The sequence below is a fragment of the Phyllobates terribilis genome, unplaced genomic scaffold, assembly GCF_046119375.1.
Source record: "Phyllobates terribilis strain yellow unplaced genomic scaffold, ASM4611937v1 Scaffold_87__1_contigs__length_6367161, whole genome shotgun sequence".
NCBI lineage: Eukaryota > Metazoa > Chordata > Amphibia > Anura > Dendrobatidae > Phyllobates > Phyllobates terribilis.
In genome coordinates, this window is record NW_027362847.1 from 3,208,258 (window position 1) to 3,229,787 (window position 21,530).

The window sequence follows — 21,530 nt, forward strand, 5'->3', positions numbered from 1 at the left end:
ATTTGGGACCCCACTTTAAACTTTTCCCCAGGGCCCCACTTTATCTAAAATCGGCCCTGCACCCATTTAAATGGTTCCCGTCCGCTGCACAGACTGGGAGAGAGAGGGGAGACTATTTGTGGCTTATGTAGTGGCGCTCAGTTTTGTGGACATCGGAGGGAAAGTTTTCTTTTAATTTATGAAATTCAATTCATGTCCTAAATTTACAAAAATATTAGTAACAATTCAACTTTATTTTAATGCTTAGGTTATGGGTGAGGATCTTTTGGCAGAAAGAACAGAGGAAGGACAAATGGAGACAAAAACCACTCAGACATTGGCCTCTTACATAATGGCGTCTGACGCCGAGTTCAGAGTCAAATGGTTTCAGAAAGCGACCACTTTCCTAATGAGCAGCGAGTAAAGATGATCAGCTCTCCGCCATCACTGACTGTCTGCAGACTGGAGCTTGTCCATCTCTAATCATTCCTGCTCAATGGGGGCCACAATATTTTCACTTCACAGTAATCACTGACATCTTTTCGGAGTATATTGTATACATAGTGATCTCTATACGGCTGGAGCACTTACAGTAGCCAATCAGATGGCATGCAGGTAGCGTTGTGCGAGATCCAGTATGCCGTCCTGCTTCTATCATTAGAGGGTCCTGCTAGAGAACAGCGGCCACACTATTATACTGTGTCCAGAGTTACAGGACTCTGTCAGATGTGGACTGCTACGTTGCAAAAAATGCTTAATGAGTTATTTTTTTTCAAACTGGATTGATATGCAAAATATTTTTAATAAAATCATTTTCTTATACTTGCAGGGTTTCTGCTTATTCAGTAATGTTGTAGCTGTTTTCTCTCACGCTGTGGATGATTGTAAATGAATACAGTTTCCTACATAATCATTGCAGCGGATCAGTTAAAAACGGGTGCCGTATGTGTTGTACCCAGGGCCGGCATCACCACCCGGGCAAGTGCCTGGGCCCTGAGCGAGCAGGGGGCCCACTCACCCTCTGGGACACCAGCGCGCTATGGGGCCCATGAGTCAGCGGGGCCTGATGCCAGCGAATGGGCACCTGCACTGGGCCTTCCCCAGTGCTTTAAACTGTTTGCAATACTTACCTCTCCCTGTTCCTCTGCTGCTCCTCTGTCTTCTGCGTCTTCTTACTCTGTGACATCTCAGGGCAGAGGGCGCAATGACGTCACTACAGAGCGCCCTCTGCTGAGCAGTCCCAGTGCAGAGAATCAGAAGACGCTGATGAGACAGGCCTGCTTCCAGCAAGGAGCGGTGAGTATTTGATTTTTTTTTTTTATGTTATGAGTATTATATGGGGCTCATTATCTATTGAACAATATATGGGGCCCATTATGTATGGAGTATTATATAGGGCTTATTATCTATTGAACAATATATGGGGCTCATTATGTATGTAGTATTATATGGGGCTCATTATCTATTGAACAATATATGGGGCCCATTATGTATGGAGTATTATATAGGGCCCATTATCTATGGAGCATTATATGGGGCCTATTCTTTATGGAGCAATATATTGGTCCCACTATTTATGGAGCAATATATAGGGCCCATACTGTATGGAGCAATATTTGGGCTCCATTATTCTGTATGGAGCATTATATGGTACCCATTATGTATGGAGCAATATATGGGGCTCATTTTACTTTATGGAGCAATATATGGGATCCATTATACTGAATGGAGCAATATATGGGGATCATACTGTATGGAGCATTATATACGGTCTGTTATTCTGTATGGAGCAATATATGGTGCCCATAGTACTGGATGCAGGACCATGTGCTGCCCATAATACTGGATGGAGGACCATGTGGTGTCCATAATACTGTATGGAGGACCACGTGGTGTCCATAATACTGTATATGGAGGACTACGTGGGGCCCATAATACTGTATAGAGGACTATATTGTCTGGTCTGAACTGTGCGCTGGGAGGACTCGCCGGTTTCTGAGCTGTTGTAGACTTTACAATAGATATCACTCATGTAATGTGAGAAGTGAAATCTTTAGCATTGTACTATACCTATATTTCTGTGCATCATGAATCGTGGTAGGTGTGAAAGGAGCCCACTGAGACTTTTGCCCGGGGCCCATGAAATCCTGGAGCGGCCCTGGTTGTGGCATCTATTTCTTTTTGTACTGTATGCATGAGTTTTAATGGCGAATTTCTTTAAAAAAAACAGTGGGATAAACCGTCATCTGAACTTGTCCCTTAACTTACATTGGTCTGTGAGGTGATCTGAAAGAAGAAAATCCAATGCTGACTTCTAGAACATTTGGGGTAACTTCCCCGCATTGGTCTCTACATAATCTGTGAATTCAGGGAACTGCTAGATCTGCAGCAGATAAAAGAGGGATTATATCAAAATGCCATCATGCAGACCAGCAAGTGACACATCGCTGGCATAAGGTCCTCTGCCCCGACTTGTTGCTTTTAGATTACATAGCATAAACCTGATGACAGTTTCCCTGTAATAAAATCCCAGAGCTTCTCACATGGGAGATACAGCGGGTGGCAGATACTGGCCTGGAATCCTGCAGATACACAGCACTGCCGTCACCTATACACTGCATTGTGAAAGGATTTGGCCCCCTTGAACTTTTCTACCTTTTGCCACATTTCTGGCTTTAAACATAAAGATATAAAATTCTATTTTTTGGGGGAAGAATCAACAACAAGTGGGACACAATCGTGAAGTGGAATGAAATTTATTTGCTATTTTAAACTTTTTTAACAAATTAAAAACTGAAAAGTGGGGCGTGCAATATTATTCGGCCCCCTTGAGTTAATACTTTGTAGCGCCACCTTTTGTTGCGAATATAGCTGCAATCGCTTGGGGTATGTCTTTATCAGTTTTGCACATCAAGTGGCTGAAATTCTTGCCCATACTTCCTTGCAAAACAGCTGGAGCTCAGTGAGGTTGGATGGAGGGCGTTTGTGAACAGCAGTTTTCAGCTCTTTCCAAGATTCTCGTTTGGATTCAGGTCTGGACTTTGACTTGGCCATTCTAACACCTGCATATGTTTATTTTTGAACCATTCCATTGTAGATTTTGCTTTATGTTTGGGATCATTGTCTTGTTGGAAGATAAATTTCCGTCCCAGTCTCAGGTCTTTTGCAGACTCCAACAGGTTTTCTTCCAGAATGGTCCTGTATTTGGCTCCATCCATCTTCCCATCAATTTTAACCATCTTCTCTGTCCCTGCTGAAGAAAAGCAGGCCCAAACCATGATGCTGCCACCACCATGTTCGACAGTGGGGATGGTGTTTTGAGGGTGATGAGCTGTGTTGCTTTTACGCCAAACATATCGTTTTGCATTGTGGCCAAAAAGTTTGATTTTGGTTTCATCTGACCAGAGCACCTTATTCCACATGTTTGGTGTGTCTCCCAGATGGCTTGTGGCAAACTTCAAACGAGACTTTTTATAGATATCTTTGAGAAATGGCTTTCTTCTTGCCATTCTTCCATAAAGCCCAGATTTGTGCAGTGTATAACTGATTGTTGTCCTATGGACAGACTAACCCACCTCAGCTCTAGATCTCTGCAGTTCATCCAGAGTGATCATGGGCCTTTTGGCGGCATCTCTGATCAGTCTTCTCCTTGTTCGAGATGAAAGTTTAGAGCAGTGTTTCCCATACTCCAGTCCTCACAGACCCCACAGGTCATGTTTTCAGGATTTCCATAGTATTGCACAGGTGAGAAAATTCCTGATGCCTTGATGATACTTCCATCACCTATGCAATACTAAGGAAATCCTGAAAACATGACCTGTGGTGGTCCGTGAGGACTGGAGTTTGGGAAACACTGGTTTAGAGGGACGGCCGGGTCTTGGTAGATTAGCATTGGTCTGATACTCCTTCCATTTCAATATGGTCGCTTGCACAGTGCTCCTTGAGATGTTTAAAACTTGGGAAATCTTTTTGTATCCAAATCCGGCTTTGAACTTCGCCACAACAGTATCTCGGACCTGCCTGGTGTGTTCCTTGGTCTTCATGATGCTCTCTGCACTTGAAACAGAACCCTGAGACTATCACACAGCAGGTGCATTTATACAGAGACTTGATTACACACAGGTGGATTCTAGTTATCATTACCAGTCATTTAGGACAACATTGGATCAGTGGATTCTAGTTATCGTTACCAGTCATTTAGGACAACATTGGATCATTCAGAGATCCTCACTGAACTTCTGGAGTGAGTTTGCTGCACTGAAAGTAAAGGGGCCGAATAATATTGCACGCCCCACTTTTCATTTTTTATTTTTAAGTTTAAAATATCCAATAAATTTCATTCCCACTTGTTGATTCTTCCCCAAAAAATGTGAATTTTATATCTTTATGTTTGAAGCCAGAAATGTGGCAAAAGGTGGAAAAGTTCAAGGGGGCCAAATCCTTTCACAATGCACTGTATCTACCACTCGCTGACCTCCCTCTGTGAGAAGCTGATGGTTATTAATGATGGAATACAATGTTTTATTATAGCGGTGAGTGCCGCATTCACTTCTTACACTCATTCATGTGGATTTGTCTGATTAGTGACCTGCACCAGCTTATATCATGGGGCTGCTCAGAGTATAAAAATTTACCAAAAAGGTGTGTTCTGTTTATTTTCTTTTGGTTTCCATTTTTTTTTACTTTTCTTCTTTTTTTTCTTTACGTGGATCTGTAAAAAATAAATAAATAAAAAATAAAATATAGTCAACCTCTGGTATGCTCTACTACCATGAGATCCCCATAATAAAGGCAGAATTTAATAAAGGGTTACACATTTATCCAAGACATTGAAAGTTATGGTTAAAAAGGTAAAAAGACTTTTCTTTTTTTGCAGCAAAATTGGCTACAATTGCCCAGACAGGTTATATTTGCCCACAGCGTCGGACTGGGGAGACTGGGGCCCACCCTACAGCTAGATGCAGATACCTGTTAGCCGTTATCCCCGTTATAGTGGGACCTCGACTGTAAAACACAGGCGGCTCCTGCACATCTACTGTGCGCACAGCACAACTGGGATGGACAATTACGGTAGTTTGCATTAAAGGGCTTCTTTGGTGAAAACAAGTTATCACCGATCCATGGGCTCCTCAGGATTGGTGATAACTTAATGATCGTTTGGGTCCGACCATTGGAAACTGCACTGATCAGAATTGGGAAGTTTTATCCCTGACAGGACACTTTTATCCCCATTTTAAAATGCAGCGGCAGGTGGGATGTCTGACCGCAGATTCATTCATTCTCTTTGGGGCTTCCAGAAAAAAACAAGAGCAGCGCTCGCAGCCATTGAGGAAATCAATGGATCAGTGGTGAAGTCGTACATGCTGCTCCAGTCTAATGGGGAGAAAAGCTCCACATTCTACTAATCGGTGTGGGTCCCAGCAGTCAGACCCCCACCAATCAATACCTTATCACTTATCCTTTGGAAAGGTGATTACTTGTTTTCACAGTAGAATTCCTGTAAGTGCATCTTGTTCCAAGTATTTAATCACAAATCTAAATAAAGATTATTCTCCTAATATCAGAGAGAACAATTGACTGCTGTACACAACACACTCCACTTTTTCAAGACCAATAATACCACATTCAAGGGAGAACTAAAGTGACACTGTGACCAGACCACATATTACCAGCATAAAGCGACCGAATAATCCCACGTAGAAGGGAGAAATACAGCCACACCGTGACCAGACCACATATTACCACCACATAGTGACCGAATAATACCACATATTGTATAAGGGACAAATATTGCCACACCATGATCAGACCAGATTTTAGCAGCATATAGCGACCAAATTATTCCACATAGAAGGGAGAACTACCGTCACACCGTGAGCAGACCACATATGACCACCACATAGTGACCGAACAATACCACATATTGTATAAGGGACAAATATCGCCACACCATGACCAGACCAGATTTTAGCAGCATATAGCGACCAAATTATTCCACATAGAAGGGAGAACTACCGTCACACCGTGAGCAGACCACATATGACCACCACATAGTGACCGAACAATACCTCATACTGTAAAAGGGAGAAATATCGCCACACCATGACCAGACCAGATATTACCAACATATAGCGACCAAATAATTCCACATACAAAGGAGAAATACCACCACACCATGTCCACACCACATAGTGACCAAATAATAACACATACAGGGATAAATACCACACCATGACCGGACCAGATATTACAACATAGTGACCGAATATTACAATACTGATCATTAATGAAATGTCCTCGGATGCACATTCAGTTGAAACCAGTGGGCCCCCTCTACGTACTGCTCAGGGTCCTGCCAAGGACCCTGGCCCACCGGATAATCGTCCAGTGTCCCGGTGCTCCAGTCAGACCCTGTTTGCCCACCAAACTCATCCATTTAAATGTCTGATTTTAGAGTTTGCATTGTGTTCCTTTTCTTTGCTTATAAAAACATAATAATTATAGTCTATGGACCTTTTCTGATGCTGATGGTTCACAAAAGAAATTTGAGACATGTTTGATTGTAATCTGATTTGCAGATAAAACTGGCCATTCAAATGATTGGATTGCCAAAAAAAGATCCATTTGCATCCTTGTTCTGTATGTTTTTCACTGACTAATGTTAGAAGTTTGTAAATCTTCATCACTTTTTTTCTCTCATCAATAGGTGGCAGAAAATGTCATTTTACAACATGAGGAGAGAAAACTTCATTCCATCACTTTACCTGATGGGCCCATGCAGGTTCGGACTGGCCTGGTGTGATAAATTCCCGGTGGGCCCCGATGAGAGAGTGAGAGAATTGGTAACGGGGGCTCTTAAAAAGTGCGGGCCCTTTAAAAGCGCAGCCGAAGGAAATGTAGCGTCGCGTGCGGCGCTCATACTATTCAGTGGTGACAGCGGGTGACGCGCATAGTCACATGACAGGAGGACGTGTTCTTGGTGGGCGGTGACACGCACCGCGCTCTGCTTTCCCGCTGGTGGCTGGCAGTTGTGTGGTGTCAGGTGACACGCTGACGTCACGCTCTCCTCTCCCTGCTCCCCTGCCGGTTTTTGATACGCCGACGCCGCGCTCTGCTCTCCAGTCCCGGCTCCTGCTCCCTTGGAATTGGCCTTGTAACACCGGCTCCCGTCCGGGTATGTAACACCGCACCAGCACCGCGCACCGCCCTCTTCTCTCCTGCTCTCTTGGCCTTTTAAGCCGGCTCCTGGGCTGAGTATGCGGTGACCTGCACTCTGCTCTCTCACCATCACCCTGGAAACAAGGCTGCCGGCCCCGGCTACAGCTCTCCCTGCTTCAACTTCAAGTCAAGTGCAATAGCCACATTTTTCTGGGTGAGTGTTCCCAGCATTGGTCATCATCCATATATGGAGGGGTCGCAGGCTGGTCACATGGGGACATGGATGGAGACATGGGGCTGAAGGGGGGGCTGGATGGACCCGTGGGGACATGTATGGAGACATGGGGCTAAAGGGGGGGGTCTGGCTGGACCCGTGGCGACATGGATGGAGACATGGGGCTGAAGGGGGGGCTGGTTGGACCCGTGGGGACATGGATGGAGACATGGGGCTGAAGGGGGGGCTGGTTGCACCCGTGGGGACATGGATGGAGACATGGGGCTGAAGGGGGGGCTGGCTGGACCCATGGGGACATGGGGCTGAAGGGGGGGCTGGCTGGACCCATGGGGACATGGGGCTGAAGGGGGGGCTGGCTGGACACATGGGGCTGAAGGGGGGGCTGGCTGGACCCATGGGGACATGGGGCTGAAGGGGAGGCTGGCTGGACCCATGGGGACATGGGGCTGAAGGGGGGGCTGGCTGGACCCATGGGGACATGGGGCTGAAGGGGGGGCTGGCTGGACCCATGGGGACATGGGGCTGAAGGGGGGGCTGGCTGGACCCATGGGGACAGACATGGGGCTGAAGGGGGGGCTGGCTGGACCCATGGGGACATGGATGGAGACATGGGGCTGAAGGGGGGGCTGGCTGGACCCATGGGGACATGGATGGAGACATGGGGCTGAAGGGGGGGCTGGCTGGACACATGGGGACATGGATGGAGACATGGGGCTGAAGGGGGGGCTGGCTGGACCCATGGGGACATGGATGGAGACATGGGGCTGAAGGGGGGGCTGGCTGGAACCATGGGGACATGGATGGAGACATGGGGCTGAAGGGGGGGCTGGCTGGACCCATGGGGACATGGATGGAGACATGGGGCTGAAGGGGGGGCTGGCTGGACCCATGGGGACATGGATGGAGACATGGGGCTGAAGGGGGGGCTGGCTGGACCCATGGGGACATGGATGGAGACATGGGGCTGAAGGGGGGGCTGGCTGGACCCATGGGGACATGGATGGAGACATGGGGCTGAAGGGGGGGCTGGCTGGACCCATGGGGACATGGATGGAGACATGGGGCTGAAGGGGGGGCTGGCTGGACCCATGGGGACATGGATGGAGACATGGGGCTGAAGGGGGGGCTGGCTGGACCCATGGGGACATGGATGGAGACATGGGGCTGAAGGGGGGGCTGGCTGGACCCATGGGGCCATGGATGGAGACATGGGGCTGAAGGGGGGGCTGGCTGGACCCATGGGGCCATGGATGGAGACATGGGGCTGAAGGGGGGGCTGGCTGGACCCATGGGGCCATGGATGGAGACATGGGGCTGAAGGGGGGGCTGGCTGGACCCATGGGGCCATGGATGGAGACATGGGGCTGAAGGGGGGGCTGGCTGGACCCATGGGGCCATGGATGGAGACATGGGGCTGAAGGGGGGGCTGGCTGGACCCATGGGGCCATGGATGGAGACATGGGGCTGAAGGGGGGGCTGGCTGGACCCATGGGGCCATGGATGGAGACATGGGGCTGAAGGGGGGGCTGGCTGGACCCATGGGGCCATGGATGGAGACATGGGGCTGAAGGGGGGGCTGGCTGGACCCATGGGGCCATGGATGGAGACATGGGGCTGAAGGGGGGGCTGGCTGGACCCGTGGGGCCATGGATGGAGACATGGGGCTGAAGGGGGGGCTGGCTGGACCCGTGGGGCCATGGATGGAGACATGGGGCTGAAGGGGGGGCTGGCTGGACCCGTGGGGCCATGGATGGAGACATGGGGCTGAAGGGGGGGCTGGCTGGACCCGTGGGGACATGGATGGAGACATGGGGCTGAAGGGGGGGCTGGCTGGACGCGTGGGGACATGGATGGAGACATGGGGCTGAAGGGGGGGCTGGCTGGACGCGTGGGGACATGGATGGAGGCACGGGGCTGAAGGGGGGGCTGGCTGGACGCATGGGGGGACTTATGGATGGAGGCACGGGGCTGAAGAGGGGGCTGGCTGGACGCATGGGGAGACACATGGAGGTGAAGGTGGCCAAGTTGGGGACCTGGATGGACACATGGAGGTGAAGGGCGGCAAGCTGGACACATGGGGACCTGGATAGATATATGGGGTGGGGTGGGATGCATATATGGGGGGGACAGGGTGGACACATGGAGGCCCGGATGGATATATGGGAGGGGCAGGCTGGACACATGGAGACCAGAATGGATATATGGGTGGGGGGGGGTCAGGATGGATAGATGGGTGGCCTCGCTGGACAAGGGACTTTATTACTGTTTAGTGGCCAGATTGAGGAACTTTATTAGTTTATGATGGCGAGTGGGGAACATTATTACTTTAAAGTCCAATTAGGGACATTATTACTTCTGTAATATAATTTACTTTTTAGGAAACTGTTTTCCATAAGAGGGGACAAAAGGGGGGTCCTGTTACTGTGCAGGGCGCCACTATGTCGCTTTATTTCTTCAACTGGTGTAGTGTAGAAGCCTGGGGAAAAGTGGGAATGTGCTCTAAAAGAGATCAGTTATTGATAACTGTGTGTTATTTTCTGCAGAGATGATTCCTCGCTGGAAGAAGTGATGGCGGACTGTGCCAGATGAAGAAAAGCGAAGATGAAGAACTTCACCTAGAGACATCACTGGTGAGTCAGTGTATTACTGTACACTTACACTATATAGTATATTCAGAGCTCCTGTGTATGTCACTGGTGACCAGTGTATTACCTATACACTATATACAGAGCTCCTGTGTATAATGTCATCGGTAATCACTGTATTACCTGTACACTATATACAGAGCTCCTGTGTATAATGTCACCGGTGATCACTGTATTACCTGTACACTATATACAGAGCTCCTGTGTATAATGTCACCGGTGATCACTGTATTACCTGTACACTGACACTATATACAGAGCTCATATGTATAGTGACAGTGTTGTTAGTATTGTGGTTTGTATTCCTGATCAGTATTGTAGTATTTGGTCACTATGTGGTGGTAATATGTGGTCTGGTCATGGTGTGGCGATATTTGTCCCTTTTGTATGTGGTATTATTGGTGTTGTTACAGTGGATTATGTTGTGTATGGCGGTCATTTGTTCTCGCTGAGATTAACTAGGAAAAGATTTTTTTCCATGAGGCCACGGCTTCACTATCAGTATTTGGTCAGTATTGTTTCTCAGTAGTGAGAGGCAAAAGCAGGAGTGGGTGATAAATCCAGAATTGGTGACTTGTTTCTATTATTCTCTTTCTCTGATTGTTCCTCACCTGGTTTTGGCTCCCACTCCTGAGAATAATCCTGACTGAATACTGATAGTGGGGCTGTGGCCTTAGAGATGAAATACTTGGAGCAGAGCGTCAGAGATGCACTTACAGGGGTTCTCCGGTGAAAACAAGTCATCATCTCTCCACAGGATAAGTGATAACTTATTGATTGGTGGAGGTCTGACTACTGGGACCTGCACCGATCGGCAGAATGTGGAGCTTTTCTCCCCATTAGACTGGAGCTCATGTGCGACTCGACCACTGATCCATTCATTCCCTCAGAGGCTGCGAGCGCTGCTCTTGTTTTTTTCTGGAAGCCCCAAAGAGAATGAATGAATCTGCGGTCAGACATCCCACCTGCCGCTGCATTTTAAAATGGGGATAAAAGTGTCCTGTCAGGGATAAAACTTCCCAATTCTGATCAGTGCAGTTTCCAATGGTCGGACCCAAACGATCATTAAGTTATCACCAATCCTGAGGAGCCCATGGATCGGTGATAACTTGTTTTCACCAAAGAAGCCCTTTTTTGGAAGCCCCCAAGAGAACGAATGAGGCTGTGGTCATACGTCCCACCTGTCGCTGCATTGTAAAATGGGGATAAGTGTCCTGTCAGGGATAAAACTTCCCCATTCTTCCAATCAATAAGTGATCACCTATCCTGTGTAGCCCATGAATCTGTGATCACTTGTTTTAACCACAGAAGCTCTTTCATGCAAACTCCAGAAATTGTCCATCCCTGTTCTAGTCTGTGCACAGTAGATGTGAGGAGCCGCCGGTCACTGCTCCACTATAACAGGGAGAGCAGAGAAAAGACATCTGCATATTGCTGTAGGTGGCCCCTAGAGTCAATGTCCCCTGTGGCCCCAGACGCCCCAGTCCGACCCTGCTGACATCTGATTAAGGCCTAAGGCCCCGTTCACATGTCAGGTTTTAATCAGTGTTTTTTTTCTCATTTTCATCTGATTTTGGTCAGTGTGGCAGTTTTTCTCCTCAGTGGGGCATATTTTTTTATATGTAAAGTAAAAAGCTAAAGGTTTCCTAGCCTCGCTTGCCCGGCCTATAGACCCTGGAAAACAAGCAGTACAGGCAACATGGTTGGTTCTGGCCATTTTTCTGACAGACTCATTGACTTCAATAGATGATCTTTATCTACAAATCGGATGAAAATCGGACCGGTCTCAGTTCTGATTTACAGATCAATCGTCCACAAAAAATAGAGCTGTAAACCTGTCCCCGGTCTATAACGGAGCATATTCTACCTGTTAGAGAAATAACCAGATGTGAAAAGAGCCATGTGTTATTCTTACAGGGAAGGGGCCACCATTTTATGTTTTGTATTAATAATTATTGATTATGTAATCAATTATTTTTAATACAAAATTAAATGTCCGACTTTATTAGTTTTTTAGTTATTTATGCTGACATTGGCCACTGGGGGCTGCCATTTTTATTTGGGGGGGGGTGTAAAAAGTGCTCTTACACACCTCATTTACAGCAGCCCTGGCCATAAGAGACAGTAGTCTGTCACCGACCCCATCTCTAACATTAGAGGCCGCTCCTCCTGCCTCTAGCTGTGACCTGGGCACGCCCCCTTGGCTGTTCAGGTCGCAGCCGTGGGAGGAGATTGCAGCCATCTTTGTGGAGCCTGCAGTGTAAGCTGTACATTCCCCCTGTCGTCGCACGCACTGCTCAGTCAGAGCGTGCCATGACAGGAGCTGCCGGGGAGGAAATGCCTGGGAGTGGAGGCCCCGAGTGAGTATCTGCGGCGGCGCCGTGCGGTGATCTCAGCTTCTCTGCTGTTATCACTGCCGACATCTTCAGGCAACACAGACACAGCGCTGCGTGGGAACGTGGAAGGTGAGTAGAAGCGTTTATTGTTTTTTTTTTTTCTCCTTTGCATTGAATATATGGGGGCATAAACCCACCAGGATGGAGGAGGAGTCATAAACCCACCAGGATGGAGGAGGAGTCATAAACCCACCAGGATGGAGGAGGAATCATATACCCACCAGGATGGAGGGGGGGCATATATCCACCAGGATGGATGGAGGGGGGACATATACCCACCATGATGGATGTAGGGGGGGGGCACATACCCACTAGGATGGATGGAGGGGGGGCATATACCCACCAGTATGGAGGGGGGGATATACCCACCAGGATGGATGGATGGAGGGGGGCATATACTGACCGGGATGGATGGAGGGGCATATACACTTACCCAGGATGGATGGATGGAGGGGTATATACACCTACCCAGGATGGATGGATGGAGGGGCATATACACCTACCCAGGATGGATGGATGGAAGGGTATATACACCTACCCAGGATGGATGGATGGAGGGGCATTTACACCTACCCAGGATGGATGGATGGATGGAAAGGCATTTACACCTACCCAGGATGGATGGATGGGCATTTACACCTACCCAGGATGGATGGAGGGGCATATACACTTACCCAGGAAAGATGGAGGGGCAGATACTCCTACCCAGGATGGATGGAGGGGCATATACACCTATCCAGGATGGATGGATGGAGGGGCATTTACACCTACCCAGGATGGATGGAAGGAGGGGCATTTACACCTACCCAGGATGGATGGATGGAGGGGCATTTACACCTACCATGGATGGAAGGATGGAGGGGCATTTACACCTACCCAGGATGGATAGATGGATGGAGGGGCATTTACACCTACCCAGGAGGGATGGATGGATGGAGGGGCATTTACACCTAGCCAGGATGGATGGATGGAGGGGCATATACAGTATAGACCAAAAGTTTGGACACACCTTCTCATTTAAAGATTTTTCTGTATTTTCATGACTATGAAAATTGTACATTCACACTGAAGGCATCAAAACTATGAATTAACACATGTGGAATTATATACTTTACAAAAAAGTGTGAAACAACTGAAAATATGTCTTATATTCTAGGTTCTTCAAAGTAGCCACCTTTTGCTTTGATGACTGCTTTGCACACTCTTGGCATTCTCTTGATGAACTTCAAGAGGTAGTCACCAGAAATGGTCTTCACTTCACAGGTGTGCCCTGTCAGGTTTAATAAGTGGGATTTCCTGCCTTATAAATGGGGTTGGGACCATCAGTTGTGTTGTGCAGAAGTCAGGTGGATACACAGCTGACAGTCCTACTGAATAGACTGTTAGAATTTGTATTATGGCAAGAAAAAAGCAGCTATGTAAAGAAAAACGAGTGGCCATCATTACTTTAAGAACTGAAGGTCAGTCAGTCCAAAAAATTGGGCAAACTTTGAAAGTGTCCCCAAGTGGAGTTGCAAAAACCATCAAGCGCTACAAAGAAACTGGCTCACATGAGGACCGCCCAAGGAAAGGAAGACCAAGAGTCACCTCTGCTTCTGAGGATAAGTTTATCCCAGTCACCAGCCTCAGAAATCGCAGTTTAACAGCAGCTCAGATTAGAGACCAGGTCAATGCCACACAGAGTTCTAGCAGCAGACACATCTCTTCAACAACTGTTAAAAGGATACTTTGTGCAGCAGGCCTTCATGGTAAAATAGCTGCTAGGAAACCACTGCTAAGGACAGGAAACAAGCAGAAGAGACTTGTTTGGGCTAAAGAACACAAGGAATGGACATTAGACCAGTGGAAATCTGTGCTTTGGTCTGATGAGTCCAAATTTGAGATCTTTGGTTCCAACCACCGTGTCTTTGTGCGTCGCAGAAAAGGTGAACGGATGGACTCTACATGCCTGGTTCCCACCGTGAAGCATGGAAGAGGAGGTGTGATGGTGTGGGGGTGCTTTGCTGGTGAGACTGTTGGGCATTTATTCAAAATTGAAGGCATACTGAACCAGCATGGCTACCACAGCATCTGGCAGTGGCATGCTATTCCATCCGGTTTGCGTTTAGTTGGACCATCATTTATTTTTCAACAGGACAACAGGCTGTGTTAGGGCTATTTGACCAAGAAGGAGAGTGATGGGGTGCTACGCCAGATGACCTGGCCTCCACAGTCATCAGACCTGAACCCAATCCAGATTGTTTGGGGTGAGCTGGACCGCAGAGTGAAGGCAAAAGGGCCAACAAGTGCTAAGCATCTCTGGGAACTCCTTCAAGATTGTTGGAAGACCATTTCCGGTGACTACCTCTTGAAGCTCATCAATAGAATGCCAAGAGTGTGCAAAGCAGTCATCAAAGCAAAAGGTGGCTACTTTGAAGAACCTAGAATATAAGACATATTTTCAGTTGTTTCACACTTTTTTGTAAAGTATATAATTCCACATGTGTTAATTCATAGTTTTGATGCCTTCAGTATGAATGTACAATTTTCATAGTCATGAAAATACAGAAAAATCTTTAAATGAGAAGGTGTGTCCAAACTTTTGGTCTGTACTGTACACCTACCCAGGATTGATGGAGGGGCATCTACACCTGCCCAGGATGGATGGATGGAGAGGCATCTACGCCTACTCAGAATGGATGGATGGATGTAGGGGCATATACATCTACCCAGGATGGATGGATGGAGGGGCATATACATCTACCCAGGATGGATGGATGGAGGGGCATTTACACCTACCCAGGATGGATGGATGGAGGGGCATTTACACCTACCCAGGATGGATGGATGGAGGGGCATTTACACCTACCCAGGATGGATGGATGGAGGGGCATTTACACCTACCCAGGATGGATGGATGGAGGGGCATTTACAACTACCCAGGATGGATGGATGGGCATTTACACCTAGCCAGGATGGATGGATGAAGGGGCATATACATTTACCCAGGATGGATGGATGGAGGGGCATATACACCTACCCAGGATTGATGGAGGGGCATCTACACCTGCCCAGGATGGATGGATGGAGGGGCATCTACGCCTACTCAGAATGGATGGATCGATGGAGGGGCATATACATCTACCCAGGATGGATGGATGGGGGGGCATATAAACCTACCCAGCATGGATGGATGGAGGGGCATTTACACCTACCCAGGATGGATGGATGGAGGTGCATACACACCTACCCAGGAAAGATGGAGGGGCAGATACTCCTACCCAGGATGGATGGATGGAGGGGCATATACACCTACCCAGGATGGATGGCGGGGCACATACACCTACCCAGGATGAATGGAGGGGCATATACACCTACCCAGGATGGATGGATGGAGGGGCATATACTTCTGCCCGGCATGGATGGAGGGGCATCAACACCTACCCAGGATAAATGGAGGGGCATATACACCTACCCACAATGGATGGAGAGGCATCTACACCTACCCAGGATGGATGGAGGGGCATCTACACCTGCCCAGGATGGATGGAGGGGCATCTACGCCTACCTAGAATGGATGGATCGATGGAGGGGCTTATACATCTACCCAGGATGGATGGATTGGGGGGCATATAAACCTACCCAGCATGCATGGATGGATGGAGGGGCATATACACCTACCCAGGATGGATGGAGGGGCATATACACCTACCCAGGATGGATGGATGGAGGGGCATACACACCTACCCAGGAAAGATGGAGGGGCAGATACTCCTACCCAGGATGGATGGATGGAGGGGCATATACACCTACCCATGATGGATGACGGGGCACATACACCTATCCAGGATGAATGGAGGGGCATATACACCTACCCAGGATAGATGGAGGGGCATATACTTCTGCCCTGGATGGATGGAGGGGCATTAACAGTTACCCAGGATGAATGGAGGGGCATATACACCTACCCAGAATGGATGGAGAGGCATCTACACCTACCTAGGATGGATGAATGGAGGGGCATCTACACCTGCCCAGGATGGATGGATGGAGGGGCATCTACGCCTACCCAGAATGGATGGATCGATGGAGGGGCATATACATCTAGCCTGGATGGGTGGGCATATAAACCTACCCAGCATGGATGGATGGATGGAGGGGCATATACACCTACCCAGGATGGATGGATGGAAGGGCATATATACCTACCCAGAATGGATGGATGGAGGGGCATATACACCTAACCAGGATGGGGACCATATACCATATACGAAGATGTGGCCATATACAAGTATGGGGAGGGCATATACTGTGGGGCATATATGGGACCATTACGCTGTAGAGCACTATATGGGGCCATTACGCCTTTGGCTCACCATATGCGGCCATTACGCCTTTGGCTCACCATATGTGGCCATTACGCCTTTGGCTCACCATATGTGGCCATTACGCTGTGGCTCACCATATGGGGCCATTACGCTGTGGCTCACCATATAGGTCCATTACGCTGTGGGGCACCATATGGGGCCACTGAAGTTCTCCACCGAGGGGGTTAAAAACTCCTATTACAGTTACTGATGATTACTGCATGGCTCCTGTCACACAATTATGTTATAGCCTATTGACTTTGTACTTATATATAAAGATGATAATCATAGTGTCTTTTCAGCAGGGACAGATGTTACAGACTTTGCAGTAACTAATAAAAATGATGCCTTAAAACATTCTCTCATTATTCTGGCATTTAGCAAATATTAAAAATTATGGTAATCCTAATTGACCTAAAACGGGAAAGATTTATTCTGATTTCATGTCAGATATTGAGAAAAACATGCAGATGTGTCTATTTATACAGTGTATGGAAACTTCTGATTTCAACTCTGTGTGTGTGTGTGTGTATATATATATATATATATATATATATATATATATATATATATATATATATATATATATATACATACTAGCTATTGAACCCGTTCTACGCCCGGGTGGTGAGCATTTTTATTGGTATATCGTCTCCCATGCTGGTATGTGCTGCCCCCATCCTGTACCCACCATCCAATCCCGGTATGCGTGGCACCCCTCACCCCCAATCCTGGTATGCATGGCACCCCTCACCCCCAATCCTGGTATGCGTGGCACCCCTCACCCCCAATCCTGGTATGTGTGGCACCCCTCATCCCTATCCTGGTGTGTATGATATCCCTCATCCTGGTATGCCTGGCACCCTATCCCTCACTCCCAATCCCGGTATGCGTGGCACCCCTCACCCCCAATCCCGGTATGCATGGCACCCCTCATCCCGGTATGCGTGGCACCCCTCACCCCCAATCCCGGTATGCGTGGCACCCTCACCCCCAATCCCGGTATGCGTGGCACCCCTCATCCTTATCCTGGTGTGTGTGGTATCCCTCATCCTGGTATGCATGGTACCCCATCCCTCATCCCTATCCCGGTGTGTATGGTATCCCTCATCCTGGTATGCATGGCACCCCATCCCTCATCCCCAATCCCGGTATGCGTGGCACCCCTCATCCCCAATCCCGGTATGCGTGGCACCCCTCACCCCCAGTCCCGGTATGCGTGGCACTCCTCACCCCCAGTCCCGGTATGCGTGGCACCCCTCATCCCCAATCCCATTAAGCTTGGCACCCCTCATCCCGGTATGCATGGCACCCCTCATCCCTATCCTGGTATGTTTGGCACCCCTCATCACTATCCTGGTGTGTATGGTATCCCTCATCCTGGTATGCATGGTGCCCCATCCCTCATCCCGGTATGCATGGCACTCCATCCCTCATCCCCAATCCCGGTATGCGTGGCACCCCTCATCCCCAATCCCGGTATGTGTGGTACCCCTCACCCCCAATCCCGGCATGCGTGGCACCCCTCACCCCCAATCCCGGTATGCGTGGCACTCCTCACCCCCAATCCCGGTATGCTTGGCACCCCTCACCATCAATCCTGGTATGCGTGTTACCCCTAACCCCCCAATCCTGGTATGCGTGTTACCCCTAACCCCCCAATCCTGGTATGCGTGTTACCCCTAACCCCCCAATCCTGTTATGCGTGGTACCCCTCACCCCCAATCCCGGTATGCGTGGCACTCCTCACCCCCAATCCCGGTATGCGTGACACTCCTCACCCCCAATCCCGGTATGCGTGGCACCCCTCACCCCCAATCCCGGTATGCGTGGCACCCCTCACCCCCAATCCCGTTATGCTTGGCACCCCTCATCCCGGTATGTGTGGCACCCCTCATCCCTATCCTGGTATGTATGGCACCCATCATCACTATCCTGGTGTGTATGGTATCCCTCATCCTGGTATGCATGGTACCCCATCCCTCATCCCGGTATGCATGGCATTCCATCCCTCATCCCCAATCCCGGTATGCGTGGCACCCCTCATCCCCAATCCCGGTATGCGTGGCACCCCTCATCCCCAATCCCGGCATGCGTGGCACCCCTCACCCCCAATACCGGCATGCGTGGCACCCCTCATCCCCAATCCTTGTATGCGTGGCAACCCTCATCCCCAATCCCGGTATGCGTGGCACCCCTCATCCCCAATCCCGGTATGCATGGCACCCCTCAATCCCGGTATGGGTGGCACCCCTCACCCTCAATCCTGGTATGCATGGTCCCCTCACCCCCCAATCCTGGTATGCGTGTTACCCCTCACCCCCCCCAATCCTGGTATGCGTGGTACCCCTCACCCGCCAATCCTGGTATGCGTGGTACCCCTCACCCCCCAATCCTGGTATGCGTGGTACCCCTCACCCCCCAATCCTGGTATGCGTGGTACCCCTCACCCCCCAATCCTGATATATACATGGTCCCCTCACCCCACAATCCTTTTATGTGTGGCCCCCTCATCCCTTTCACACTGTACACAAAAAAAAACAAAAAAAAAAAAGTTACACTCACCTTTGTAATAAAGGTAACCAAAAAATTAGAGAAATATTACAAAAATACTGGTACATACTGAGACAAGATCCCCTTCTACGGGATGTACTACCAGAGAGACCAGGCATCACCTTTAGAAGGGGTAAAACACTCAGAAACATTATAGCACCTAGTCGCTTGAAAAAATCTGTAGTGAAAAGCTCTGGAAAAAAACAAACGTCTCTCCAATCTAAAACTACTAATCCTATAATAAAAAAGACAACCAATACACTCAATGGCACTTTTAAATGCAACCAGAAAAAGTGCCAATGCTGCCAAACAATAACCCATGGCCATCAATCTATCACCTCCAATAGTACAGGAGAAACCTTTCCCATAAAACATCACCTGACTTGCACTAGCAGCTATGTTATATATGTAATTACATGTAGTTGCGGAATGCAATATGGTGGCCGGACGACACAGATGGTCAGATCACGTTTAAACGCACACCGACATAATGCAAAAATTGGGCTACTATCACATAGCCTATCGAGACATCTCTTACTAAATCATAATAAGAGCTTTGAGATAAGTTTGACTCCTGTCGAAGAAATTCCGCAGAATATATCAAACAGAATCCATCTACTGAACAAGAAAGAGGCTTTCTGGATGTACAGATTGCGCTCTCTACATCCGGACGGCCTCAATGATAGACTGGAGAACATATAGAACATCGAATTAGATCAGGACAGCGATGCTGACCAATAGAAATATATAGAAAGAATGGAATATATGGTAACCCAGGCTAGATATTTTTTATGATATATTCTTGGGTTTGCCCATAAACCCCTGACTAGTGAAGCCAGCATCATGAGGACATCCACAGCATAGAAGTAAATACCAATGAGAGAAACACAATAGACCCTGGAGTGTGGACTACACGAGTTCAATCCCAATAGAAAAAACTAACTTATCTAAAAAGTTCCCACAGCAATTAAAGATATAGAACTCACAATATGATTAGATTAATGTAATATGATTATTCTTTTTATTTTTTAATTATTTTTTTTTTGTGTTGTGTTTTCTCTCATAAGAAAAGTTTTTCTAGTAAAAGAAGTATAATATAATAGTCCTAATATGATCATTGAATATATGCTGTATGTGTGGATAATGCCATAGATTTACATTTTTTTATACATCCACTCATGCTGTACACTAGTGTTGAGCCACCCCCGTAGTGTTCGAGTTCGGTTCGGTTCGTCGAACACCCGTGTGTTCGTCGAACTGTTCGTCGAACACCTTCGAACACCGTTAAAACCAATGGCAGGCAAACAAAAACACATAGAAACACATAGAAAACACCTTCAAAGGTGTCCAAAAGCTGACAAACTGCTCAGAAGACACAACTAACACATGGAAAAGTGACAAGTACATATAGTCATGTGAAAAGAAAAGAGGTGGAGGAGTAAAAGGAGGGGGAGACACAGATATAGGCATGTCATGCCCTTCTAAAATCCAAAAAGTGAGAAGCCGACACGGCCAGTCCGTTCCTGCCTGTGCCACCTCCGTGTCGCCGGGTTTGTGCCAGAGCCGCGGTGGACCCTGACGGCCAGCCCCCCTATCCCAATACTGGTGCCTGTCCGCCGGTGGGTCGAGGCCCCCCACGGTGGGGGGGGAGTAACATCTGCAGAAGAAAGACCATCTTCCAGCCAAACTAAGATGTCGACTTCTTTTCGTGGACAATGTGATACGATCCCATTCTTACGGACACGCCCATCGCTACAAATTCTAGATGAGGCACAAAAACAGCAGGTGCTTCAACGGATATCAAGTGCTCCTTCAAGTGGGCTCTCCATCACCTCAATTTCAACATCACAAATACTCCAGTCCTCAGAGGTGTCACCCCAATCGCACTTGCTTCCTCACAGCTCCCAAGTCTCCAGCTGCCCGTCTGAGTATGGGATAACACAGATGGCTGAGTCTGCCCAGCTGTTTACTCATACTATAGCCTGGGAAACGGAGGTCTGCTCCAGAGCTTCTGTTAATCCAGATGAGGAAATGATCTGATCCGATGCCCAGAATCTTTATAAGTTGGATCCAGGACCAGATGAAGAAGGTTCTGAGCATAATGTAGACCCTTGTTCCCAAACTGTAACTCCTGTTGGTGGAGACAATGATGAAGACGATGATGAGACTCAAATACCTGATTGGAGCGACAACTTGACTTTTCGGTCAGGGCAGGAAG

General features: G+C 48.3%; 1 protein-coding gene across 1 annotated transcript in view; it reads left to right on the forward strand.

Moving 5' to 3' along the window:
- Nucleotides 1-7,049: 7,049 nt before the first annotated feature.
- LOC141197778 (isovaleryl-CoA dehydrogenase, mitochondrial-like) overlaps nucleotides 7,050-21,530 on the forward strand; it is a 41,219-nt gene continuing 26,738 nt past the window's right edge. Inside the window, exons 1-2 of the mRNA XM_073662865.1 lie at nucleotides 7,050-7,351; nucleotides 9,916-10,002. Coding sequence (XP_073518966.1) covers nucleotides 9,958-10,002 — 45 coding nt within the window. The 5' untranslated portion in view covers nucleotides 7,050-7,351; nucleotides 9,916-9,957. The remainder of the gene's footprint in view (nucleotides 7,352-9,915; nucleotides 10,003-21,530) is intronic.